Raw genomic sequence first — 27,971 nt, 5'->3', positions numbered from 1 at the left:
CAGTTAAGCGTAGAGAGACTGAAAACTTGTGATGGGGGTCACAGGGAGAGGGATATTCCCACGTGGAGGAATTCTACACCAAGAAAGGGGGGATTTACGAAGGTTTCTCTAAGATCATTTCCTAGTGTTCAGACGGCATGCGGGGCAAAGGAACAGCAGAGAAGGCCAAAGAAAAGAAAGGAGTACATGGGTGACAAGCATGGAGGTTTGGAGGGGACCAACATCCTTGCAAGAGGAAACAAATATTTCTCATGTTTGAACATTGCCTGTTGCTGCAGGTTTTACTGTATCCCCTCCCAAGAAACATATACTGACGTTCTAATCCCCAGTACACATGAATGGACCTTATCTGGAGATAGAGTCTTGGCAGATATAATCAAGTTAAGATGAGGTCCTTAGGGTGAGCCTTAGTATGACTGGTGTCCTTATGAGAAGAGAGAGATTTAGACACAGACACACAGGAAGAGCACCGTGTAAAGACGCAGAGACACAAGGAAAAGATGCTCACGTGAAGACAGAGGCAGAGACGGGCTATGCTGCCACAGGCCACAGAGTGCCTGGAGCTACTAGAAGTTAGGAGACGCAAGGAAGGGTCTTCCTACAGACGCTTTTCTTCGGAAGGAACACGACCCTACCCATATCTGCTTTTCAAATTTCTAGTCTCTGGAAAGTGAGAGGGTAAATTTCTGTTGTTTTAAACCCCCCGGTTTGTGATACATTGTGGCAGCACCTTTGTCTTTTGCTTTATCCCTCAGAATGAATCCTACATTCTCCATGTTTCTATACACAATTTCTATTTTTTTTATAAATTTATTTATTTTTGGCTGCGATGGATCTTCGTTGCTGTGCACAGGCTTTTCTCTAGTTGCAGCAAACAGGGGCTACTCTTCATTACAGTGCGTGGGCTTCTCATTGCGGTGGCTTCTCTTGTTGCAGAGCACGGGCTCTAGGCGCATGGGCTTCAGTAGTTGTGACACGCGGGCTCAGTAGTTGTGGCTCACAGGCCCTAGAGTGCGGGCTCAGTAGTTGTGGCGCACGGGCTTAGTCGCTCCGTGGCATGTGGGATCTTCCCGGACCAGGGCTCGAACCTGTGTCCCCTGCATTGGCAGGCAGATTCTTTACCACTGCGCCACCAGGGAAGCCCCACAATTTCTATTTTAAGATTTATTTTTGTTTTAGAAATCATATTTATATTTATCATAAAATTTTGAAAGCTACAGAAAAATCTGAAGATGAAAACTAAAATTATTTATAAACTCATCACTCAGAAAAAACTACTGTTAACATTCTGAGGTGTTTCTTTTCACTATCTTTTTGATGCATACATGTTTTTACATAACTGAGATCTTATTGTTGATAACATTTTGTTTCATAGTTTTATGAATTAACATTATTGCATAAGCATTTTTATGTATAAAGTCTTCACCAACATGCTAAATAACTAAATTAATAGTTTATCATGTAGACAGATGTAATTAATTCCCATAATTTACTAAATCACTCATACTACAGGACTTACCTCCTATTGACCATACATTCAATGTAACCATTTGGACTGTTTTATCTTTCAGTGAGCAGAAGTGACACTATAATGAAGATATTTTGGGTAAAGCTTCTCTGTATTTTTCTAGAAAAGAATCCCAGTAAAAGAACAACTGGGTCAAATAAATATATTTTTAAACAAATATTTTGTGCTGTTATCCTGATTTTGAAAGCAATGTGTATACATGAGGAATATTTATTAAACAGAGTAAACTAAATGAAAAAAATGAAGTAATTCAGACTTCTCAGAAACCTCCCACCCGCAAGTGATAGACTGAACATTTCAGTGTGTTTCTTTTCTCTCTTTTTCTAGTGCATAATTTTCTTAAAAATATACTTTAGGTTTTATTTATAATTTACTGTATTTTCTGTTTTTCATTTAGCATTATCTTCTCACTTTTCTAATAATCATTACATCAAAAATACTTCCCCATTAAAAATCCTTTCTATATCTAGTGTTAAAGAGCTAACAATATGTTGTATGGTTATATCATCATTTTATTTAATCATACCCCATTGTTGAAAACTTTGTTTTCTCATATTTTTGACTCTCATAAATAACACTAAAATTAACATATCTGTGCATCATTTCTTTCTTTACACCACATTGTTTCCTTGGTATAAATTCCCAGAAGTGGAATTATTGAGGTGGAGGATGGGACCATTCAAAATGCTTGAAACGCTGCCAAATCGCTTTCCATCTGCTGTCATTTTTAATGATTACATAACATTTCATCCAATTAGTACAGCATAACTCTTGTAAACATTATCATATTGCTGGAATTTAGCTTATTTCCATTCTTGGTATTATAGGTAATGCTCAATGAAAGCTTCATGAATAAACACTAATTTGTTTACAACTCTGAATTCCTCTTGGGCAAAATTCCAGTACAGGAAGATGTACTTCTACACACCTGTTCCACAAGTGTGGTAAATTCAGATTGACAAGACAAAAGAAGCTCAAAGTATTGCAAGTCACACAGTCAAGTTGGTCAGAGCCCATCCACTTTAATTCCATGATGGAGTAACGACTTCATGAGACAGGCCGCCCTGGGCCTCTCGCTTTGACCCCCATTATTTTGAGCACTGCTTTTCCCGAGGTTGGTGACTGTACCACCAGTCACAAAAATATACGTCACCTTCTACCTCTGTATTTTTCACATCACTGTCTGCTCTTTCAATATCACATACTAAATATTGCAGAGATGTATACTTTTTAAATTAATAATTGAACATTTCTGAAAATCAGAAAAAATTTAAATTACAGCCTCTAGTGAATGAGTAAGCAAGGGGCTAAATCAAATACTGTCATGAGAGTTAGACTAAGAGTAACTTCGTTAAAAGACTAAACAAAAGTTTCAGATAATCTTCACTAATAAGTGAATACACACACATGCACACACACACACAAACGTATCAATGCTTTCAATACATTCCCATTCTTATTTTTCCTATGTCTTAAACTTCCTCAACTTAGAGTTCAACCAAAGGATCTTTTTGGAACATAAACCCTTATAGTCGGGTAATTACTGCTGTGTTGTTTTTTTCTTCTCCCTTAGGATAAATTCCCAGAAGCAGGATTATTAGTTGATAAACGTAGCGTTATGGAATAGCGTTATGGAACGCTATTCCATAACGTTCATTATGTATAAAGGCTTTTTTTCACGCATCTGTTTAACCAGAATTATTCAAGGACCTACGATTTGTCAACCTGAGTACTCATGTGTACATCTCACTTCCTACATCCCAAGCCTGTTTATTTCAGATAGGTGCTGATTTAAAACAGATGTGATTAGAAAGCTTTTTTTTCTTTTTTTTACAATGATCTAAAATACAGTATTGAGAAAAAGTGAACTGATTAAAAAAAATGCCAATGAGTTTATAAAAGTAAAGGGCACATTTTAGTGTAAAACCCTAGTATCTATAACACCTATTTCTAGTGTCAAGTTTAAAAACACATACATAAGGCTTCCCTGGTGGCGCAGTGGTTGAGAGTCCGCCTGCCAATGCAGGGGACACAGGTTTGTGCCCCGGTCCGGGAAGATCCCACATGCTGCGGAGCGGCTGGGCCCGTGAGCCATGGCCGCTGAGCCTGCGTGTCCGGAGCCTGTGCTCCGCAACGGGAGAGGCCACAACAGTGAGAGGCCCGCGTACCACAAAAAAAAACAAAAAACAAAAATAAACAAACAAAAAAAACCCCACATACATAGATATTGTCATTCATTTGACCAACAAATATTGCAGAGTAACTAAGTGGTAGGTTCACCATGCACTTAAAATGTAAGAACAAATAAAATTCAGCAACCGTCCTATAGAACTCTGCCATATTTCCAAGTTTTCAGTAAGGGAGGTTCATATACATTTGTAAACACGATCATAGACTTCATAGGCCAGGGGAGTTAAGATGATGTAACCCCTCCTCATGGCTCAGTGCTGAGCCAGAAAACCAATCCAGGCAGAAATGCTTTCATACAGTGTTATATATACACTATGACTCTTCCAAGTGGCAAACAACACAAATTTCATTGCTTCCCTTGGTGATCTATTCTGGTATTTACAACAACCATAAATGGTGATCCGCAACATCTACTTCAAAACTGACTCCAAAAAAATGCAAAATAGTTTATATTCTTAGAGGGCACTCATGTGGCTATGACATCATATTTACTACTTTTATGTGAGGTCTGGGGAGACAGGCAAGTAGCCAAATGCTAAGATTGAAGTTCCTCATAGCCATATTTGGTGTGTTTTTACACAGGTGAGTCCAAGAGTCTCTATCACCAAAATACACTGAGAAGGCTGATTCTGAACTTACCATTCATTCCGTCACACTTTGAATTCCCGACATTGAAGCAGGAGGTTTTCATGTTGCCAGGAAGGACATTCCACCATTTATATTCAAACCCAAGTGCAGGCTCTGTTCCTGCTGGACATGGTCTACATTCTACAGGAGACAAATGGGGCAGAGAATTACAATTAAATCACATCCTGATAACTTCCTCTTCCTCTGCTCCAAGCACTACTAAACTTTAACTAGCAGAGAGGCAAGTGAAAAGGAGAGATAGTAAACCACCAATTCCCTTAAGAATTAACAACTTTTTCAAGAGCAGTCTAGAAAGAAAAATAATTCTGGATAGAGTATGCACATATATACTTGATTAACATGAAAAAGGAAAAGAACACAAAATCTTTTAAGATAATTTTTCCTTGCATTTCTGGGAATAACTGCTAATACTGAAATTACCTTCCATAAGAAGGGTGATTCTGAAATAAGTTCACTTACATGTGATCTTAGAATCAGTTTCCTCTAACTCATAAATAAGGAAATATTCTACCCTTCCTACTAGTTACTAAACTTAACAGACTATTACACCATTTAATTATGGACTGATTACTTGAAATTCAAAATATTGGCTATACTTAAAAGTGATGATGGGAGCTGAGGGGGTGTGGAAAGAGTTAGATTTATAAATAAACCTAACTTAAATTAACATCTATGACACTAAATAACAGGGTCTATTACAATCATTTTTTTATCTAGCCAAGACACTTGGCATTATCACAACAGTAAAAGAAGGGGACAGAGAGAGAAAATGTTCATTGAGCAAGCATTTCCTGGTACCAAAGTACTGGAGGAGACATTTTTATATAACCTGCTCAGTGATGACGAGCTAGATATTATTGTCTGCAATTTTACAAATGAGAAAATTGAATTCAAATTAGTGGCTAAATCACACTATTGGTGGCCTGCAGCAAGTGGATATGAACCCAAGTCAATTCAACTCTCGAGTCCTTTTTATGCTCTCAGAGGCTCTGGACATTAAGTATACAGCACAGCTATATTCAAGTAAGACACCTGCCACAAAAATGCACTGTGATCTTTATCTAGTAAAACTGAAACAAATTCCGTAACCACTTTATTATTGTTTGGTAAGTACTAAATTCTTCCCAAACGTACACTATGAAACAATCTACTTAGGAACTATTTTAATTGCTATCTGATCAAAATAATCAATTTTTGCTATTATTATAGCACAAAATGTGATTATTCCAGTTGAAATAAAAGTATTTTATGCTTGTATCAATATATGTGTGCACACACACTGGAGAAGGAGCGCTTATCCATAATCACTTAAACTGGTGGAATTTTCTTATAAATAACCAAAGCATCATCCCATTAAGAGGCTGTGTGTTACACAAAATGCCATTAAAAACTATCCTTACGCTATGTTGAATAAGCTACTGCAGTCTCACAATTCCCTTATATTTCTTAACTCTTCTTCAGTCTGTGAGATAAGAAAATTATGTGTTTTAAAAATTTTCCGGGGCTTCCCTGGTGGCGCAATGGTTGAGAGTCCTGCCGATGCAGGGTTCGTGCTCCGGTCCGGGAAGATCCCACATGCCACGGAGCGGCTGGGCCCGTGAGCCATGGCCGCTGAGCCTGCGTGTCCGGAGCCTGTGCTCCGCAACTGGAGAGGCCACAGCAGTGAGAGGCCCGCGTACCGCAAAAAAAAAAAAAAAAAAAAAATTCCATAAAAACAATTCGGGACAATGTCAATGTAGTCCAACAAGTTTATTTCACTCAAGGTCCAACTCTTGAACCAGCTGATATCACGTACCCTTTGTTCCATCCGAAAACGTTCCAGGAGGGCAGGGATGGCAAGAAGAAGATCCATTGTTATAAAATCCAGGGTTGCAAGGTGGACAATCCTTCTTCTCTCCAGAAGGGGGCAACCTAATAGCATCTGTGAGATCCTCCCGGCAGATCTTGGGCTCTATCCACTTGTACATTATCTGTGTCTAGAGAGAGAGGAAAAAAAAAAAAAATAGGCTTGCAAGTCATATAACATGCTTTATTTGCTTTAAACTTCCAATAACAAACATGTTAAATTGACATGGTAAAGATTAGGTAAAGTCCAAACAGTAATAGAATAGAAGGGCCAGCTGAAGAGAATCTAAAACTTTAGTAACAAAATGAGACAAAAAGAAAAAAACACTTTGGTGGGGAAATGACCATTACCTCCAAATGTTTTTACACTAAGCTGCAGGAGGCCTTACGTCATACACAGCATGGCCTCATCATGAAATTCCTCTCTAAAATACACAGAACATGCTTGCAGCCCTCACTCTTCTAGCCACTGTTCACTTTATTCCCTAACTGCCCTAAGTTTCTATGCAGACTCCCTTTCTCACGCTGAGACCCCCACTACTCTCTTCCTTTCCCCTATCTACAACATACATCATCATGCTTTGCACACAGTGATCACAAAACAAAATGGTCATTTTTTTAAAAGAATATCTCTAGCTTCGCATTGCAATCCCGTTATTTCATAAACACTGGTAGATGCTCTCGGAGTCTTTTCCAATAACCTGATGTTGGACTACAAGAGCTGTAGCTAAAATATTTCCTCCTGAGGCTTCTAGGCCCTGTCACCTGTGCTCCAAACCACAGGATTAAGATCACATCTACCTTCAAGGAGGGTAGTCTTTTCAACTTTTCCTCTCTCTCACACATGCACACCCCCCAAAACAAAACAGGATACAACTAAGTAGCTACAACTCAGCCAAACCCAGAAAACTGTGATTACAAAATCATTGTCTTTTGGAACCAGAAACATTAAGTGGGTTAGCCATTTCAAAACAAAACTTATGTGCACAGGGAAAAACATAAAAGGCATTCTAAATGCAAAGAGAAAAATCAACTCTTTCATAACTTAATATCGCTTTTAAAAAGAGACTAAGGGTTCCCTCGTTAGACATACGGTCGGCTGAAAGTACTGCTTCTCCTTTACAACAGCTTCTGCAATGATACGTCTAATATTGAAGCAGGAGACCCAAAATTAAAGGCAATTCTCTATAGTTATTTCCAGTTAAGAAGAAGTCATCTATAGGGAGCCCTTACGGCCACTCGATTTCATTCTCAAATATTCCCTTATGGACGAATAGGTTACCTTATCTAATGAAGGTTACTTAAGAACACGGTTTAAAAAACAGAAGTCTCAACAGAAGTATAAACAACCTTTTTTTTCTTTTTACAACTCTCTCTCTCTCTGCATTTATGGCCTACATCATGATACAGCTTAACCAGCCACTTCCCCCATCTGCCTCGCTCACCATCTGCCAAATGATGGCTATTCCTGCTGGAGTTTCCTAAACAGCTGAAAAAAGTAAACAGATCCTGTATCCAACGGGGGCTCTCAATTCCTCTGAGAAAGGCAATGTAAAACTCAGAGAACGTAAGCAAATGAAACCTCATTACATTTGGGGGGTTGTCGTTTATAAGTTCTGGCTTCACCAGCATAGAAAACAAATTTCCAAGGCTAGGCAATTCACAAATTTGCTGATTTATTTTGACGTTAATTAAAATCTCAATGAGTTGTGTGTGAGCTACTGCATTGCTGGGAAAAGTTGGCTCCCACGTGGGAGTGGGTGGGGTGCTGAGGTTGAGCATCAACGGCTCATCCCGGGGGCACCATGCAATCTTCCCCAGCACTTCAGGAGCTCGATTCTATTATGCACGAGTTTATAAATGAGGGAACTTTGGAGAAGACCTCTTATACCTGCCCAGAAGTCAAATGCAGCTAGTAATTGTAAAGAAGCACTAGCCAGGGAGAGTAAAAATACTCTCAGTGAGGGTAAAAATAATAAAGTATGCAAGTACATTTTTGACAGATTGGCTAACCACACGATTTTCAATCCAAGCACAGTACATGTTTAAAAATCAGGAAATATGCACCACCTTTAAACATGTAAACGTTGAAAAGTCAAATGTCAAATGCTCTACAGTGAAAGTTTTCTTTGCAGAGCCTCTCGCTTCACATGGCAGATTGATTCTGTGCCTCTCTTTCTAATGGGGCAGATGCTTTCAAGTCTGGCTGACTGGGGAAAGATGACAATTAATATTAATGATCTTTAGCACCAGATGGCTCACCGTGCAGATGAAAAACCAACCATCAAGTCATTCTTTGGCAAGTTGCGATAAAATTATGAAACGCTTTATGAAACCAAAACCCTAATAGAGCAAAACTGAGCAGACTGCCATTAAGATTACAGAAGAGCTACAGCCTCCAGGTATATTTAAAATATATAAGCATGAGTAAAATACGTTTTAAAGAAATGCATTGGGGGTATCGATGGGAAGCTGGTTTTCACTTAAAAATAAAATACAAAAATAAAATTCAAAAATAAAATTAAAAATAAAATAAAACTGGGAAGACAGAAGTTTAGACAAATTTTGAGACTGGGTTTGCCCACGGTTGCCAGCTTCCTTCCTTCGAAAGTCGCTGCACAAACGCACTAAGGCTTCGTAGACTTGCTGAGCTCATCTAAGCTACATTACATGTTGTTTCAAAGGGTTTACTGATTGTCACTCCGACCTAACAGCCCTGTGCATCATGATGTTCTAACTCAGATATTCCCGGTCAGGCAGGCTATCACTTGTCTCTCTGCCTCTCCCAAACCTCAATCCTCTCTAGCTGCAAATCACCGGGCACTCATCATTCGTCTCTCTTGTTATTACCATCCCATTCTGCCAAGTTGTGTCTGACCCCTCCTTCAAAGCCAGGCTCAACATCACATCTGTGCTAAGCACGTCCTCAGCCCACCCTTCTACGTAGCGGCATTCACTTGGATTCCTTTTCTATGAAGCCTCTGCTGTTTTCTGTTTTCCCCTTTTCTAAATGCTTAAAAGTCTGGGTCCTCTTCTTCCATTATGTGGAAGACACCATGGGGATTTAACATTGTACTGGGAAAAAAAAAAACAAAAACACAATGCACCGGAGGTTCTATCTGGGGCTTTAGGCAAGATACTGTTCTAAAATTAAATATAATAAAAAAACACTAAATTGACACTGTGAGTGGATGAGCTGTATGGTATGAGAATTACAACTCAACAAACCTTTCTTTTAAGAAAAGCTTTTAAAGAAGACTGTCATGAAAATTTTATTTTAAATTCAGAAATCCCGGGGCTTCCTTGGTGGCACGGTGGTTAAGAATCCACCTGCCAATGCGGGGGACACGGGTTCGAGCCCTGATCCAGGAAGATCCCACATGCTGCGGAGCAGCTAAGCCCGTGCGCCACAACTACTGAGGCTGCGTTCTAGAGCCCATGCTCCGCAACAAGAGAAGCCACCACAGTGAGAGGCCCACACACCGCAACAAAGAGTAGCCCCCACTCGCCGCAACTAGAGAAAGCCCGCGCGTAGCAATGAAGAAGCAACACAGACAAAAATAAACAAATAAATACATTTATAAAATAAAATAAATTCAGAAATCCCTAGTCACTGAGAAATGCCATGTTGTTTCCTATCATCCTAATTAAGAAACACAGGCTCCAAGTACACTCCACGTGCTTAAATCATATAGGAAGAAAGGCTGATCTAAAAGCCATACCCCTTTATACCCTATTTTTTTAATGTCCCCTCCATCTTACTTCTGCTTTGTAACTCAGAAGGACCGTGTTACAGACATTGAGCACTTGGAATAATTTGTAATACTGAAGTTAATTAAAGGGCAAAGAAAGTACTACATAATCTGATACAAAAACACTAGCAAACCCTTTATGATCCAACAATTTCCTAGACTCAGAGATGAAGAAGTTCCATGGTCGGCTGTCTCCTCTCAAGAAGGCTTCCTTCTAAAACAACCTTCCCTACCAGGCACTACTCTAGCTTTGCCGGGAAGTTTCCAATTTAACAAAACATGCCGTCCCAGAACTGGGCAACTGTGGTTGTCAGAACATCATTACATACAACTGCAATTTATCTTCTTTAAATTTGCCTGATAAACCAAATTTTGCCTTATGGGATAACAAAGAAAGGTCTATTTCTTTTTTTTCTAAGACTTCCCTTCAAATGCTTAAACTTACTATTTGGGAAATTCTTATTAGAAGAAGGCATTATACGAAGTTTAAATATTAATAAGACAAATTGTTTGCTCTGAAGGAGGTTACAGTTTAATAAGACAGATTCACAAACTGCTATAATATAAAAAGAAAAATATACAAAGAGCATACAGAAGCATCAGATTTGGAAACAGAGTTGGGTAAGAATTCTAGCCTTAAGACATAGCTATGAGTAGCTATGACCTTAGGGAAGTTACTTAACCTCATCAAGCCTCAGCTTCCTTGTTTGCAATCTGGGTATACTAATGTCTAATTACATAGCTGTTGAAAAAAAGAACTGGCGGCAATGTGTGAATACACACACACACACACACAGAGAAAGAGCAAGCATGCAGATAAATATGTAAAGGACAGCTGCTTCTGCTATTAATACTATCACTACTATTACTATTATTATTGTCATCATCATCATTTCCAAGAGAAACATGAAATGTCATGGTTATTCAAAGGAAAGAGATCAGATCTCTTTGGGACAACTAGGAAACACCAGCAAGATGATCATGATTCCTCCATCCGACGGTGTCTTTCTTCCAAGCGGAAAAAACATTCCCAGAAACTTCAACCATACTTCATATGAAATAGTATAATATCCTGGCCTCTTTTCTCTAGCTTCTTCCCATTTTGTGAGAACTTCCCCAAGCCTCTACCAAGGACAGAACACAACGCTCTAAACGTGTTAATCATACATTCACTCACCAATTCTCTCATTCACTAATGATTCAAAAGATGTTTCACTACCTTCTGCATTCCAGGTACTCTACTAGGCCTAGAGATTGTTTTTAATGATTAAGAACATGTTTCTGTCTACAGGAAGCAGAGACTCCGGTGAAGGGAACAGTCATCTTTACAAGTATCTGCAATAAAGTGATCTCATACCAAAACACTAGCAAACTATGATCACCATGTAAGTATCAAGAGAGGTATGTACAAAATTATGTGGGAATTCCCAGTATTTCAAGACAATCTTGCCAGAGCTACCTTACTCAAGAGTGGATGTGTTCTATGAACATGTACAGGATCACTCTCGTTTTAAAGTGGTAACAGACACCATCTCTCTCTCTTTAGGAATTGACTTGTGTGATGCTGAAAGGAACTGGGATATGGTCTGGCCTCCCCAGCCACAGGGATTAGAAGGTGAACTAAGCTGCCCAACCAGAGGAGCTCACAGTACTGGACAGAATGGCTGGTCTGAGATGGGCTCGTGATTCAAGCAGGGCCAGAGTCTTTTCGGAAACTTCGGTCAGCCCTCCTATAAAACGCTGTTGACAGTGACAGTGGTTTGGGTAGAGATGTCAGGGGGTATCTGGCACCAGAGCAAAGAACCTACCTGAGAAGGAAATCAAACTGAGCTCAGAATATCGCGAGAAGAGCAAGAGAAAGTCTTGATAAAACTCTTTGCTCTGCAATGATTTCCCAGTCACATGAGTCAAGAGACTCCTGCCCTGCCTTCCCCCACTCCAATTCTGAAAAGTAATTTTTAAGTTCATTAAATTTTCTAATCATCTCCAAGTACAGAAGCAAAAGGGACACCTTGCTTTGCCACCATTAAAAGGAAACATGTATCACATCCAAGGGTGGTAAGGGTAGGAGGGACCACTTTTTACCGTGAAATAAAACAGACCAAAAAAAGTTACTCTGTCTAGTTTTGGTACCCAAGATAAATAAAACCTTAAGCTTTTCTGTAAGTTGCTGACTCCTTTACAAAACTACCTTAACCCCCTGACTTTTACAGGCAGTTATGAGACAACCTCTGTTGATATGATGAACAAGAGAACTGTCAGGAGTTTGAGACTAACATACACACACTACTATATATATAAAATGGATAATCAACAAGGACAGACTGCATAACACAGGAAACTCTACACCATATTCTGTAATAACCTATATGGGAAAAGAATCTGAAAAAGATAGATAAATGTATATATATAACTGACTCACTTTGCTGTACAGGAGAAACTAACAGAACATTGTAAATCAACTATACTCCAATATGATCTAAAAATTAAGAAAAAAAAAAAAAAGGAATGCCTATTATATTCCCCTCAGGCCCTGGAAATCCGGGCTGGTTCACAGCTCTGGAGCCTCGGTAGCTTTGGTTCCCAAGGCTGGACTCTCATGGCGCTGAGGAAGCTGGGAAGGATGTGCCAGCAAAGGAGCTCCCCTTGGACCTGCAGTGCCTGGTCCCCTCTGGATGGGACCACAATCTCCAGATCCAGGCAGACCTTCCTACAGCTATGCCAAGCCTAGTGCAACCAAAAAACTGTGGACTGTCTGGGCTGGAAGAGCACTGAAAAGTCACCCGGTCCCCACGTCTCCTGATGCTGAGGTGCCCACCTCCAGCCTCCTTCCTTAGAGTCGCTGCCCCCACGGATGAAAGCAATCTCCGCACATTTTTTGCAGGGGTTGGGATTGGTCCGGGGGTTGTAGTGGAAGAGGGAAGATGTAAAGAAACACAAGCCCTTGGGTGTCTGTTCTACCACACTCCACTCTCCTTTACAACCCTGGAACAGGACTTTCACCGAGCCTCTGGTTACCCCAGTAACCCGAGTTTGGCATGAAGAAATGCTGCTACCTTGTGGCCGTTTCCCGTAACTACAACTTTAAAACCGGTGCTTACGGGCACTTGACATTCACAAGGCCTATGGAGCTCTAAATGATACCTGCCTTCCGGAGATCAGCTCGGTGCTTTGTGACCACCTAGAGGGGTGGGATAGGGAGGGTGGGAGGGAGGGAGACGCAAGAGGGAAGAGATATGGGAACATATGTATAACTGATTCACTTTGTTATAAAGCAGAAGCTAACACACCATTGTAAAGCAATTATACTCCAATAAAAAAAAAAAATGATACCTGCTTTCAACAAACGTCCTGGGGTAGTACTCGAAAGAGAATTCGTAAAAGGGCAGATTTTCAAGAAGCCAACTTCAAAAGGTAAATTTCCCACACACTGATTCAAAAAAAAAAAAAAAAAGAAAGGAAGCAAGCACATGGAAAGATGCTCAGCATCGCTTAACAGTAGAGAAATGCAAATCAAAACAACAACGAGGTATTACTTGGCACCAATCTGAATGGCCATCACTAAAAAGTCTACGAACAAAAATTGCTGAAGGGATGTGGAGAAAAGGGAACCCTCCCACGCTGTTGGTGAGGCTGTAAATTGGTACGGCCACTATGGAGAACACTACTGGAGCTTCCTTAAGAAACTAAAAATAGAGCCACCCTATAATCTGGCCGGCTCACTCCCGCGCGTCTCTATGGTGAAAGCCATAATTCGAAAACACACGTGCACTCCAACCTTCACTGCAGCACTATGTACAATAGCCGGGACCTGCAAGCAACCAAACTGTCCATGGACGGATGGATAAAGAAGACGTGGTACAGATACAGAAGGGAATGTTACTCCGCCATGAAAACAAATGAAATAATGCCATTGGCAGCAACATGAATGCACCTGCAGATGACCATACTAAGAGAAGTCAGAGAGAGAAAGCCAAATATCATGATATCACTTACATGTGGAATCTTAATAAATGGTATAAATGAACCTATTTACAAAACAAATAGAGTCACAGATGCAGAAAACCAACTTATGGTTACCAAAGGGGAAAAGTGGCAGGGATAAATTGGGAGCTTGGGATTAACATACACAGGGTACTATATGTAAAATAGGTAACCAACAAGGCCCAACTGTGTAGAACAGGGGACTCTGCTCAGTATTCTATAATAACCTAAATGGGAAAAGAATTTGAAAAAGAACTGAGACATGTATATGTATAACTGAATCACTTTTCTGTACACCTGAAACACAAAATTTTAAATCAACTATATTCCAATATAAAATAAATTTTTTTTTTTTTTTTTTTTTTTTGGTGGTACGCAGGCCTCTCACTGTTTCGGCCTCTCCCGTTGCGGAGCACAGGCTCCGGACGCGCAGGCTCAGCGGCCATGGCTCACGGGCCCAGCCACTCTGCGGCATGCGGGATCCTCCCGGACCGGGGCACGAACCCGTGTTCCCCGAATCGGCAGGCGGACTCTCAACCACTGCGCCACCAGGGAAGCCCAATATAAAATAAAAATTTTTTTAAAAAACAGCTTAAATGAAAATCCAATTTTCAATTTTTATATTCTTGGAAAGTTTTTCCCCTTTAAATATCTGCTATATTTTTTAATTTTCTGAGCCGGGTCTTCTAAAGCCTGGATTCTCTTATAAATCTTTTTGGCAAGTTAATGTTTTCTCTTTTTTAAATACTTTTATATCTGAGACTTTCTTTGACACAAATAAATTTTGATTTTACTAATTTGAGCTCATTTTTCAAGCACAGAGATCTTCCTGACCCAGCTTTATAAATTTACTATTTGGTATACTTAACCCTCATGTCTTCATGCCAAGTTAAGGATTTTTCAATAATATGATGAAAATAAGTTATGTGAATTCATATTCTTCTTGGTATGAGTTAGGGTACGTAGAAATACTTTGTTAAATTTATCTTCCTGTGGCAAATATATAACAACTATACTGCTAACCCAGATCAACTATTCTCCTAGCTGCCATCCAATTATAAAATCAAACATTTTACATGTAGTTCTTGGGTTAGCCATATATCCAACTTAACCATGTCATTGGGTCCACGGTTCTCTGTCTTACCCATAGAGAGAGCTTATCCACACGGAGGTCATCCATAGGGAGACGCTCCATCAAATATCTTGTTAATATTAAAAGATGTTAATACTTGTTAATACTAAAAGATTCTCTTGAAGAATACTTGCCCATTATCATGGGTCAACATTCTTTGGGGCTCAAATCTCAAGCACTGAATCTGTGCATGTGCTTGTATGTAACCATACGGGGGTACCTCATGCAACACAGGTAAAAAGTGGGCTCTACGCAACCTTTAGGAAACAAAATATATGTAAAATTTTCAAGCTAACTCACTACTGTGAAAGCATGCCTACTCTAGCACTAGCCTGTGGCACCCAGGGCAACTCCCTACTCATACCCTCACATTCTAGTCACACTCAGACTCCCTCCCATGTCAGGTCTTCACCATCCTGCTTCCTCCTGCAGAAATGCTCTCCTCCCATGCCCTTGCCCAGGTTTTACACAGCTCTGAAGCCTTCCCTGATCTGATCAGAGCCCCCCCCCCAAAAAACCTCAGACTTCCCTGCTGTAGCACTAATAACAATTGGAAATAATAATTCATTTTCTTTGACAGACTACCTCTTCCTCTAAAGTCTAGACCAGTAGTTCTCAAATTGCTGAGATCTTGGACCCGCAGAATCAGAATTACCTGGGAACTTCTTAGAAATGTACACTCTCAGGCCCTGCCCCCGATCTACTGAAACAGAAAATCTGAGGTAGGAGCCTCCAGGTGTGTCTGATGCTCACTGAAACTGGACAACCACTGCTCTACCGTCTGTGGAGACGTGCATCTTCTTCTTCTCCCTATCCTTACATGGCCCTGCTCTCATCACCCAGCAACTCTGTATATAACCAATGCTCCGTAAAGGTTCACTGAATAAATGCGTGAATGAGTAGGCATTTCACATTTTTCACAATGTAAATGAGAGTCCCTTAATCAGGATTAGAATGGTTCCAGTTACCAATTTAAATTTTCCTTAAAAATGTCTCCCTAGGGCTTCCCTGGTGGCGCAGTGGTTGAGAGTCCGCCTGCCGATGCAGGGGACACGGGTTCGTGCCCCGGTCTGGGAGGGTCCCACATGCCGCGGAGCGGCTGGGCCCGTGAGCCATGGCCACTGAGCCTGCGCGTCCGGCGCCTGCGCTCCGCAACGGGAGAGGCCACAACAGTGAGAGGCCCGCGTACCGCAAAAAAAAAAAAAAAAAAAAAAAAAAAAAAAAGTCTCCTAGAAGCAGGAAGCAATCAAATAATGAAGCTTCAAAAACTTGAACGTTCCTGTGTCGTACAAATTATAATGTTCAAAGTCTGTATACCTCAAGAGCCACTTCCCTTGATGATCCTCTCCGAGCATGGGGAAAATGAGATCAAAAAGAGTATGACAGGACAAAAAGAGCCAAAACACAGTCGTTGAACAGCCTGGGAAACATCACTAAGCCACCGGGAAATCACCAGGGTACTCCAAGCAAGAATAACATACCTCTTAAAAAGATGAACCACAACAAATGAAAACGTTGAAACAAACAAAAATAGAAAAAAATTCAAATTCACATGTGTTATTCACAGTTCTTCACTGTATCTGTTATCTAATTAAGTTCCCGTTGCATTTTGTTCACTTCTGAAGCTAGAAACATTTCTCTTGAATTAAGTCTTAAAGCAGTTTTTAAAGAATCACTGATATAAAATAGATAACTAATAAGGACCTACTGTACAGCACAGGAAATTCTACTCAATACTCTATAATGACCCATATGGGAAAAGAATCTAAAAAAAGCGTGGATATATGTATATGTATAACCGATTCACTTTGCTGGACAGCAGAAACTAACACAGCATTGTAAATCAACTCTACTCCAATTAAAAAAAAAAAAAAAAGAATGTCTGAGTTTACGGTGGGGTGGTACACCGTTTTGTTCTATACCAAGAACAAGTTCAGAGTTTACCCAGACACAACAGAAAGAGCGTAATTTGTGTGTATGTGTGTACACAATACGCCTGTGGGTGTACACATGTGCATATACGAGTATGTGTGCGCACGTGTGTGTATTCTGTGCATTCTACATTTAATATATTTCAATATATGGCTTTACTTCCTTAAGCCCAGGTCAACTAGGTTTTGTCACTCTATTCACTGACATAATAAAAACTACTCACTGACATAATAAAAATATGAATTTTGAATACTTTCATTATAGCAAAATCAAGATCTGTTTGTATACTGGATCTCATTCATTTAAGCTTCAGTAATGCTGAATGAATGACTATTACATAAAATAAACTAAATTGAATTTGCCTTACTCATTAATAAGGAAAGTTTAGCTAAGAAAAGTTTAGTTAAAGAAACAGTATTCCAGGTTACTTTCAACCCACCTTAATGGCTCTCTACATATATTTTCCAAATAGAAATAGGTCTCACCTGACCGTTATAGTAGGGCATTCAAGATCTTACTTCATAACTCCTTGTCACTTAAAAGCTGTTAGAGTTACTGTTCTTATTAAAAGTAATAGATGTACTTCTGATCATTGAAATTTTCCACTAATTTAAACTGGCCTTCCTTTGACTTATTCTGAGTTAGTAAATACTTGCTATACTGTAAAACACAAGAATATACTTGGTCTTAAGTATTCAAAAGTAAATTCTTTTTTAAAAAAACCTAAGGACTAAGGGTAAGGTTAACAATTATATGAATATAAAAATTATTTAGATTAGATTAGAACCTAAGAATACAAAATTAAGAAAAGAAAGTAATACTGACATCTCTGTATATGTTACAAACTAGGTCAAGAAATTAAATGTCATGATTTCAAAGATACAAAAAACACACAAAGAATGCTGCAGCACAGCCACCTTAACCTCAGTTTCTCCTACTGACACAGGCTGGTAGGGCTAACTTTTTTTTTTTTTTAAGATTTATTTATTTTATTTATTTTCGGCTGCGTCAGGTCTTAATGGCAGCACGCGGGATCTTCGTTGAGGCACACGGGATCTTTCATTGTGGCACGCGGGCTTCTCTCTAGTTGTGGCTGCAGGTTTTTCTCTCTCTAGTTGTGGCGCGCGGGCTCTGTAGTTTACGGCCCGTGGGCTCTCCAGTCAGGGTGCCCAAGCTCAATAGTTGTGGCGCACGGGCTTAGTTGCCCCGCAGCATGTGGGATCTTGGTTCCACGCCCAGGGATCGAACCCACGTCCCCTGCACTGTAAGGCAGATTCTTTACCACTGGACCACCAGGGAAGTCCCTAACTTTTTAATTAAGACAATGGCAGGTCAACTGCAGAGTTCCTGTGTGCATTATTCCTCTGGCTAAGTGCCATGTATACGGTAATTACTCTGCATTTAATGCAATAACACAGCAATCTGCCATAACTGAATCAGCCTATGGCTGCATGGCTTTTATTGACCAAAGCTACTGAGTAACCAAAGAATTAAAGAGAAGTTACACAGTATTTCCATCCTGTGAGTCACAGAACACACTTTAAGGCTGTGCTTCTCCTGATATTATTTCTGACAAAAATGTTACTGTTAAAAACAGCAGTAATCGATTGGGCACTCACTATGTGCCAGGCACTGTGCTAAGGACCTCAAATTGAGTATTTCATGCATTCTCATGGCAGCCTTATGAAGTAGGTACTGACATTATTCCCGTTTTACAGATGAAAAAACTGAGACTTAGAGCAAATAACTTGCCCACAGCACTAAAAAGCAGTAGATACGAAAATCAAAGCTGGGAAGGTGGGCTTCAGAGTCTAAAACCTTAAATTTCCTTCGTGCTACTTACACACACGTACCATATAAATCTACTCATTTAACTCTCTCATGAACAAATTCGAGTCTGCTCAAATTGGGAAAAGGGTGGATAAATGTGGGATGGAGCTGACTGAACACGGCCTGTACCTTTCCTTCCTCATCACATGGAGTGTGGATCTGGAAATAGTCTTTTGTGGTACAGGGAGGACGCTCCTTACACTTGCTGGATCCTTCTTCTGCAACAGGAAAACGAATTTCAGAAATGAGTCATTTATGTTGTGACTCTTAGAAAAGGCAGACATGAAAACAAACAAACAAAAAGCAGACAAGTGAAAAGTAAAAATAACTGCACCAGAGGAATTTAGGTAGAACTAGCTAGGCCTAAAGAAAAAAAAGCCCGCATTTTTCTTTTCCCTAGAGCAATAAATGTTTCCATGATACACAAGGAGCATATCATAGTTTTTCCAAGAAGACATTAGATTTCCTCCATTAACACAGAATGTTGTAAATATGGAACAAATTAAAAGTTTCTAAGTACATCTCCATGCCAAGGCATCATCTAAAAGTACAAAATGAACCTTTTTAGACAAGTATGAACATGTCCAAAACAGTTACCTTGGCGGGGGAGGGGGGAAATAGAAAACATTACTGACAAAGAGAAAAGTTCTGCAGAAAGGGGTCATTAGATGTCCTATTCTACCCACTCAGTATGGATTCCGTTCAGCACTTTGGTTGCTGGCCCACTGTGTCCATCACATCGTATGTGTGATTTCTGGCTTATGACTATATGCTCTCAACAAACATAAATTTAGAAAGAAAAGAACAAAGAGTATCAACTGGAGACTCATTTTACCTGAAAACTGGGAGTCCACGTCACACCTGATGCATTCTTTGGCTCCTTTCTCAGAATAGGTGTTTCTGGGACACACTTGGCAGATGAATGAACCTGGTTCGTCGCTGAAGGTGCCAGGCTTGCATGGAAAGCATTCCGATGTGTACGCCACCCCTGTGTGATAATGGGAAACAGAGAGAGCATGGGAGGACCCAACAGCAACATGCACATCAGTGCGACCTTGCTGCCTCTACCCGAAGTGAGAGAGAAATATTAACAATAAGCTTAGCCCAGGTCTTTTATATCCCATTCATTCAACACCAAAAACGTATTTACTATGTGCAAGGAACTGGGCTGGATACTGAATTGCACACGTAAGTGGAGCAAACACTTCAACAAGAGATTCAGACTTGATAGAGGTATACAGTCAATGTATAAACTCAGCTGTCAAAAGACAACTCCACTAATCAGAAGTGGCATAAACTCTAAGGTTCCCTCCAAGTCTATACCATTCTCTCATCTTTGTGGCCACCTGCTCCCTCTCTCTCCACTGTTCACTACATAGCTGACAAGACCTAAGGGACCCTGGGAAAGGCTCGACTTTTCTTCTGGCTTGTAATTCCAGCCTTTGCCAGCAGATGTCCCTATGACTAATGAGTTAGCGTCACAGGAACAGGTGTACCTAGAACATAACAAAACGTTAAGCCAAACTTTAATAAAGGAGAATCAACTGCTTTCATTAAAAGTGGCCCTAATTGAGAAGGAACCATGCCAGGGTTTACTGGCTACTCTTCTGAGCCAGAAGCTGGTTCAGAGAGGCAAAAGTTGTAGGAGACAGTCAGGCCAAGATATCTATCTCACTGTTATTTTTAGGGATAGAGTGGTGACCTGAATAAGCGCTATGCCAGCACAATAGAGAGTTCTCGAATGAATAGTAGGATCTTATTAATCAATACTATTTTCTTTTATTTAAAGACACCTACAATTGTCATCATGTTTACTTTTTCCACACAGATTAAATAATTCAGTTTAGGGATAGGAAAAAAAAAAATCCCAGTCAATTTGCCAAGAATAAAACCAGGGTCTCTAGGCCTATATGATGTCTAACATATTAATTTCTGTCCTAAATCCCCGTAAGCCAGTAAAACCAACAAAGTAATCAATATTTTAACTATTAAATGTGACAGGTGACTACCAGAGCAGACTGCTGTGAAATACCTTCAATTGTGATATTTTTTACCAACACTGGCTTGACGGCCTTGGAACCCATAAGGATGCCTGTAGTTCTCCAGTACAGTATGTTTGTGCCTGATTTCAACATTACCTATAAAGAGAACACAAGATACTCAGGTCAGATAAACCATGCTACCTACAACCATATCTAGAAGCTAATCTCTTATACACTTTTCAATGCATTATAATGAAATGGAACCCACAAATTTAAATCTACTGTTAACTGAGACCTAAGCTCTGCTTCAATTCTAAAAAAAATAGTTTACCAACCCCCAAAATATAGTAATGATAAAAGGAAAAGAAAATTCTTCAAGCATGATAAAATGATCTTCAAATCATTTGCATGAAGTCTTGGTTTATATTTCAAAGGGACTCATTTTAGACAGTGAAAGGCACTTGGCCCAATTACATATTGATTGGCTGCCACTAGTCATAAGTAGATCTTTGGGCTCTGAAAACAAAAAAGGTAACAGAATGAGTTTGCTTCATTTTAAAATTACTTAACAAAAAACATTGCAACAGCAACAAGAGAAAAATAGGACTATTCTTATAGAATAACCCGATTCAACTCTATGACTCCAGAACTTAAATGACACCACGTCTAATATTTGCTTCCTCTGCCACCAGAGCATTTTTATATTTATAAATCAAAATACTTTTCTGATCAATTTCATGCTGATTCAGTCAAGTAAACTAATGTTAAGGGTGCCTTGCTTTCTCATTTGCCACCCTACTCTTCTATGCAGTCTCTGGCTGGCCAAATTCAAGCAGTAGAAAATTAAAACGTATCTGACTACTTCACCCTGCCAGAGATTCAGAGAAGTAGTGTGTTAAGTACTTTCCTTTGTGTTAAGTCTTTGTAAGTGAAGAAAGCATATTTCTTGGCAAGGGTTACTTGTACCTTCAAAGCCCAGCGGACTGAATGCTTAGGTGGATGGATCTTAAGTGGTACTAATATCACTTCCAGGCATACAGATCGAAAAAGTACTCTGAAAGGGTGCATGATATTAATCACTCAACGATGAGGTACCTGGACTTCCCTGTTGGCGCACTGGTTAAGAATCCACCTGCCGATGCAGGGGACACAGGTTCAATCCATGGGCCGGGAAGATCCCACATGCCACGGAGCAACTAAGCCCGTGTGCCACAATTACTGGGCCTGTGCTCTACAGCCCACGAACCACAACTACTGAGCCCGCATGCTGCAACTACTGAAGCATGCGCAACTAGAACCCATGCTCCACAACAAGAAAAGCCACCGCAGTGAGAAGCCCTCCCACCACAAGGAAGAGTAGCCCCCTGCTCACCGCAACTAGAGAAAGCTGGCATGCAGCAAAAAACACCCAATGCAGAAAAAAAAATTTTTTTTCAAAGAAAAACAAAAAAGGATGAGGTAACTGCTACAACACAAAGGCAAGGATGGGCCGTCACTTACTGAAACAGTGTCCAATCTACACTGCAGGCACCACACTAGGCCCTCCCCATGTATCATCTCATTTAACTCTGCAAGATTGGTCCCATTTCTCTTATGAACTATCAAAGAGACGAAGCCAATTGCCTAAAGAAACACAACTACTGTAAACCAAAGTTAGATTTTAAATCCATGTCTCACTCCAAAGGCCTCAAATAATAGATTCAGAGACTGTGTTACCTGATAATTGCCTTCAAGCACTTAGAGTTGTCCTTAAAGAAATAAGTAGTTAGTCTACCAGACACAACCAGAAAGGGTAGAACTTTGAACAATGGGTGATGAATAGACAGACAGAAAGCAGGTTTCAGCTCCAGACATAGATGAATTTTGTAATATGCAGAGCTGTCCAACAATGGGGTCAGCACATTCCCCAATAAGACAAGCTTGAAAATCATTTGTTGGGGAGACTGCAGAGAAAGTTGGATGAAAGAAACTCAAGGATCCTTCCAATGCCAAGAGTCACTGATTCTCTTTCATGTGATTGCCACATCTGTAAACTTACATACTCAGAGGTTCTGTATATTAGTTTTGAGTAGACTTCCTTCCTATTAATGCCCCTTTTAAAAGGAGGAGAGTTGGAGTGTGATGGGAAAGAGCAGGAAGAGGGAGCGAAGAAGAAAGAGAAAGGCAGGAAAGGGCTTCCCTGGTGGCACAGTGGTTGAGAGTCTGCCTGCCGATGCAGGAGACATGGGTTCGTGCCCCGGTCCGGGAAGATCCCACATGCCGCGGAGCGGCTGGGCCCGTGAGCCATGGCCGCTGAGCCTGCGTGTCTGGAGCCTGTGCTCCGCAACGGGAGAGGCCACAACAGTGAGAGGCCCGCGTACCAGAAAAAAAAAAAAAAAAAAAAAGGTTGGGGAAAGGCAGGAAGGAGAAGGATGGGGTTGGTGGGAAGCGGAGGACAGAGAGAAACTTACAGAATGAGAGCCCCACACTCCACTGTCGGTGAGTTTTACCCACTTGTCAGCAGTGGTGTCCATCTCCTGGCACTGATCATTTTGAATCTGTGGAATAAACACAAGGGCCCCAGTAAAGCTTCTTGAATGATGGCTTTAATTAAATTTGTTACTCAGCACAGGACAGGCTGCAAGAGCTTCTTTCAAAGTCTACAAAACAATGGCCATGAGTAATTCTCAACAAGTAAACGTGCCAAGACCTCTGGAGCCTAAGTGACAACTGCATATGAGTTAGTCGTTCTAAGTAAACCATCCTCATTACTGTAACAAAAAGACTAGGCCACTAAGAAGGCGGGGGCGGCGGGGGCTGCTAAGCAGGAGCGGCAGAGGCAGAGGAAGAGAGAGTTAGCACTGAAAATCCACATAAAGGGGAAAAAGTCATCACAAAAATGTAAAAGCTTGCATTCACCAGGCAGGCCCGAAAGTATAAAAATCAAGCTTATTTTTATAAGATTTGGGGCCGTTAAATTTTTAAATTAATAAATAAATGAAATCTGCTTTGTCTTCCTTTCCCCGGGACTTAACCCGAATGTGTATAGGTCAGTGGCTACAGCCAAAGTCAAAGCCCCCAGCTGGTATCTGGGGACAGATGTTAATGATATTCTATGCCAGTGCAAATGAATACAGCTAATATCTTTAGCACCAAACACTTTGTGCTTTTCAGACAATTCTTCCCAAATACCTAGGAGTTGGGACATACTCTTCCAGGCCTATGAAGAATACCTAGACATCAAAAATGTGGCCATCTTGGGCTTCCCTGGTGGCGCAGTGGTTGAGAGTCCGCCTGCCGATGCAGGGGACACGGGTTCGTGCCCCGGTCCAGGAAGATCCCACATGCCGCGGAGCGGCTGGGCCCGTGAGCCATGGCCGCTGGGCCTGCGCGTCCGGAGCCTGTGCTCCGCAACAGGAGAGCCCACAACAGTGAGAGGCCCGCGTACCGCAAAAAAAAAAAAAAAAAAAAAAAAATTTCCATACAAGTTATTTCCTAAAGACTTACTAACTAGAAAACAGATCCTTGCAACAGCCAAATGCCAGACAATACTGACTGCTCCTGAGGACATCTGCTTTAACTGAGTTCAAATGTCATGTTTATGTTATAAGCATAATGACAATCCTAATGCAAGTGGGAAGCCATTTTTAAACAGATAGGAACCCTGAATATACCTTTGGTGGTCAATGTTTAGATAAACTGAAAGGTTTTTTTCAGCTGATATCAGACATCATGGATTATCGTGACATTCTCTTGGCATTCTACAGATCTGAGTTCTCCTGGTATTCTAAAAGTAACCAGTAAAGGTATAACCTTGGTCTAATCATTTATTCTCTCCAGATTTCAGTTTCATCATTTAAAAAAAAAAAAAAAGTGTGTGTGGAGGGGAGAGCTGAATGAAACTCCCAGACTCCTAAAATTAAATACTTTACTGCTTTCAATTATGAATTGTTCACAGGTGCATCTGCATCTTTCAGTCTTCAGACAATTTCTTTCCACTAACCATTTGGCAGGATGGCCATAAGGTGTTGACCCTCTGAGTCAATAAACTGCAACCTATGAAGCTGAAACATCAGTAAAAGAAGGAACATGAACTCACCATCCTTTTTCAGTCTCTATCCAGAAGAACAAAGGTATCATTGAGAGAAAGTAGTGAAATTTCATGCCTTAAGAGTACCTTTACTGACAACTCTCAAAGGACTTAATGGACAACACAAAACTCAATGCTTATTCTAACAATTATACAATTATCTTGCTTCTTAACTTTATTTTAGTAATATTGCAAAAATGTCCAATGGAATAGAGAATCATTCAGTCTGAGAAGTATCTTACAAACAAAATGCAACTTAAAAACTCAATCTGTTTGAATATTGCTTAACATCTTAAACTCATCAAAGGACCTTAGAGCTGGGAGGCTTCTTAAAAGGTCTTGTCTACGATCCACTTTACAAAAAGGAATGCTGAGGACTAGAAAGTTAACTTAATTGTCCAGTAACATACAACTAGCAATTGCAGAGTTGGGACCTGAGCCAGAATCTCCTGACTTTGAGCCTAAGGCTCATACCTTCATGGAAAATATCTCTTCCTAGCAAACTTCTGATTTAGAAACTTCCATTAACAAGAGCAATATGAATTTGTTTTAGCATGATCAGTACATTTATTCCTGAAATCTGGACCACAGAAACACTTACAAGATATTTTCCCAGTTGCCTGCACAACACACACTTTTTTTTGGTTTAAGAAGTCAATCTGAGAAGTTTTTCTCAAGTATCTGAGTCACTGCCACAACCAATATTTGCAAGAGTAGATACAGTTTATATAAATAGTTAAATAATTTTCATGGTAACAGCCCATTCTGTTAGACTACTGTTTTTTCCTATATTCTGTAATGTTATTTAATCTCTTGTCAGAGACATCAACTATCTCATCCATTGATTCCATTGGATTGTACAAAACCGGCAGAATCAGAAAGACACAGACACTCCTAACTGCCCATGAATACACTTAAATAACTCAAATATTTGAAATTGCAAAGAGAAAAAAAGCCTTTTAAACAAACACTAAAATTGGTAAAAACATATTTTTAAACAAAGTAGCATCTGTAGCTATAAAAAAAATTTTAATGAATCTCGGGGAAAATATCTGTCACACAAAGTCTCCACCAAGTGGTCGCCTAATAATCACATCCAAAGGGGAAAACAAGCCCAGTGTTACTCTACAAGGTGAGAGCTCAAAGGTAAAAGAAACAATGTTAACCAGAAAATATTATAGACAAAAAATAACACTTCTTTTCATACTGAAAGCTTCACTTAACACAAAAACCAAGGAGGCATACAATGGAATGGGAACAAATGATTAAGAGAAATTTTATATGAATGTCCTTTAAAAAGTGAATTCTAGAATATAAAAGCCCTTACAAAGAACTCAAAGAAGATGTTGTTGTCCACATACTGGTACTCAAAGAAAACATAGCCCGACTTCTTGAGGTGCACAGCGTAGATCAAGGATACCGTGCAGTCATCACGATTAGACTCTATGTAATTTCCACGAGGGACCCAGGAAGAGCTGTGGAAACAAAACCATTTCATGTCAGCATTCAGAAACCTCTTTTTTCACAAGTTCTGTAACTGAGATTTAAAAGCGGTTCCATTGACAAAGCACAGCAGAGGGGTCTGAAGCTCATGTGGAACTCACAGGCCAATAGCATGGCTGGAAAAAGGTTCGTTTCTTGTGGCACATGACTTCCTAAATGGTGGTATGGTTAAACAATCAAGTTGCTACGTAACTGCTATTTTTCACCAAAAATTTGATTGCTAAACAGATGATCACTAATTCCAGTTGGCTTAGACGGAGTTATTCTCTCAAACAATATCTAAAGTTATATTTACAAACATATACTTGGCAGGGGAATGCAGGGGTTCCTTGACTGTGAGAGAAGATATTGTCCTAGAAAAAGCCAATTTAAAGTGAACCTAAATAAAATATAGATCACAGTGTCATAATACATAGTAGAGCTAAAAGTCTGGTTGGAAATTTTATCTAAAAAATAAAATGAAATATTAAGAAAACACACTAGTGAACAAAAGCTGGGTTGTCAATCTAAGCATAAGCTAATTCTTAATCAATAACGAGTCACGTGCCAACTTTTGGCCAAAAAAAATTTCCAACCAAACCGTATGACAGCACAACTTATTATCCTTCTCTTCAAATTTAACTTTCTATCTGGATGATAAGTGAGACTTTGGCAAATTATTTTCTTTTTACTAACAGAAAAAAAAAATTTGAATGAAAGACTGAGACTTCCACATCCCATCATGACTCACTAATTGGTATTGGATTTGCCCTTTTCTTTAACAATCTAGTAAACTAAACAAAACACGTGAGCCATGTTCAGGCATTGACAATAGGCAGTGAAGGACTGAGATTCCTGACAGCAGGAAAACACATGAGACAAAGCCCAAACTGACCCTGACCTCATTCTTCAGGACACTTTCCAGACCATGGCACTGGGAGATAGCACCCAAGCAGAGCACAGGGATCTCACTGAGCCAAGCAGCAGGGATGAATGTTTGGGGCAGCTGAAACAACTGGAATTTTCAGGCCTGAGATGCAGAGACAACAGGGGCTCCAGAAGTCCATATGCAGTTTCTCTGAAGGTGAGGGCTTGGACCTGGAGTGGGCAGGCCTACCAGCGAACAGCCATTGCAAAGCTAAGACATAATCAGAGAGGTCACTTCTATGGGAGTCGCTAGAGCTCCAGGTCAGCCAGAAAGGAGGAAACTTAATAACCCCATCGGACATTCATCTGAGATTCCAGAATTTCCACACTTCAGGAATAAGGGCCATACCCTAGAGTAGGTATCAGCAAACTTGTTCATAAAGGGCCGGAGAGTCAATAATTTTGGCTTTATGAATCATCTGGTCTCTCCTGCAATGTTTAACTAGGCCATTGTAGTTCAAAAGCAGCCATAGACAATATATAAATAAATGAGTGCAGCTGTGTTCCAATATAACGTTACTTACAGAAACCGAGGGAGGGCCCACAGGCCACAGTGTGCCCAACTCTTGCCCTAGAGTAAAGACCATGACCTAGACCTAAGTGTGAAACCAATATCGGAACACCCTAAAAAAAAATTTTAAAACCAGACCTGACGAGATCAAGGCATTCT

General features: G+C 40.1%; 1 protein-coding gene across 6 annotated transcripts in view; it reads right to left on the bottom strand.

Moving 5' to 3' along the window:
• The window catches only part of ELAPOR2 (endosome-lysosome associated apoptosis and autophagy regulator family member 2), a 291,435-nt gene that overhangs the window by 43,878 nt on the left and 219,586 nt on the right, over positions 1-27,971 (bottom strand). For 5 of the 6 annotated variants that reach the window (XM_049714889.1, XM_049714888.1, XM_004263420.3 and 2 more), the window contains 7 exons: positions 26,220-26,367; positions 23,274-23,360; positions 20,874-20,979; positions 19,677-19,829; positions 18,971-19,059; positions 6,162-6,342; positions 4,358-4,486 (listed from right to left, as the gene is read on the bottom strand). In XM_049714889.1, the coding sequence (XP_049570846.1) occupies positions 4,358-4,486; positions 6,162-6,342; positions 18,971-19,059; positions 19,677-19,829; positions 20,874-20,979; positions 23,274-23,360; positions 26,220-26,367 (893 nt within the window). The remainder of the gene's footprint in view (positions 1-4,357; positions 4,487-6,161; positions 6,343-18,970; positions 19,060-19,676; positions 19,830-20,873; positions 20,980-23,273; positions 23,361-26,219; positions 26,368-27,971) is intronic. The other variant, XM_033440077.2, reaches the window with a different exon arrangement.

This window comes from Orcinus orca, chromosome 9 (assembly GCF_937001465.1).
Source record: "Orcinus orca chromosome 9, mOrcOrc1.1, whole genome shotgun sequence".
Lineage (NCBI taxonomy): Eukaryota > Metazoa > Chordata > Mammalia > Artiodactyla > Delphinidae > Orcinus > Orcinus orca.
Note: the sequence above shows the minus strand (reverse complement) of the source record. Positions and strands in the feature narration are given on the sequence as shown.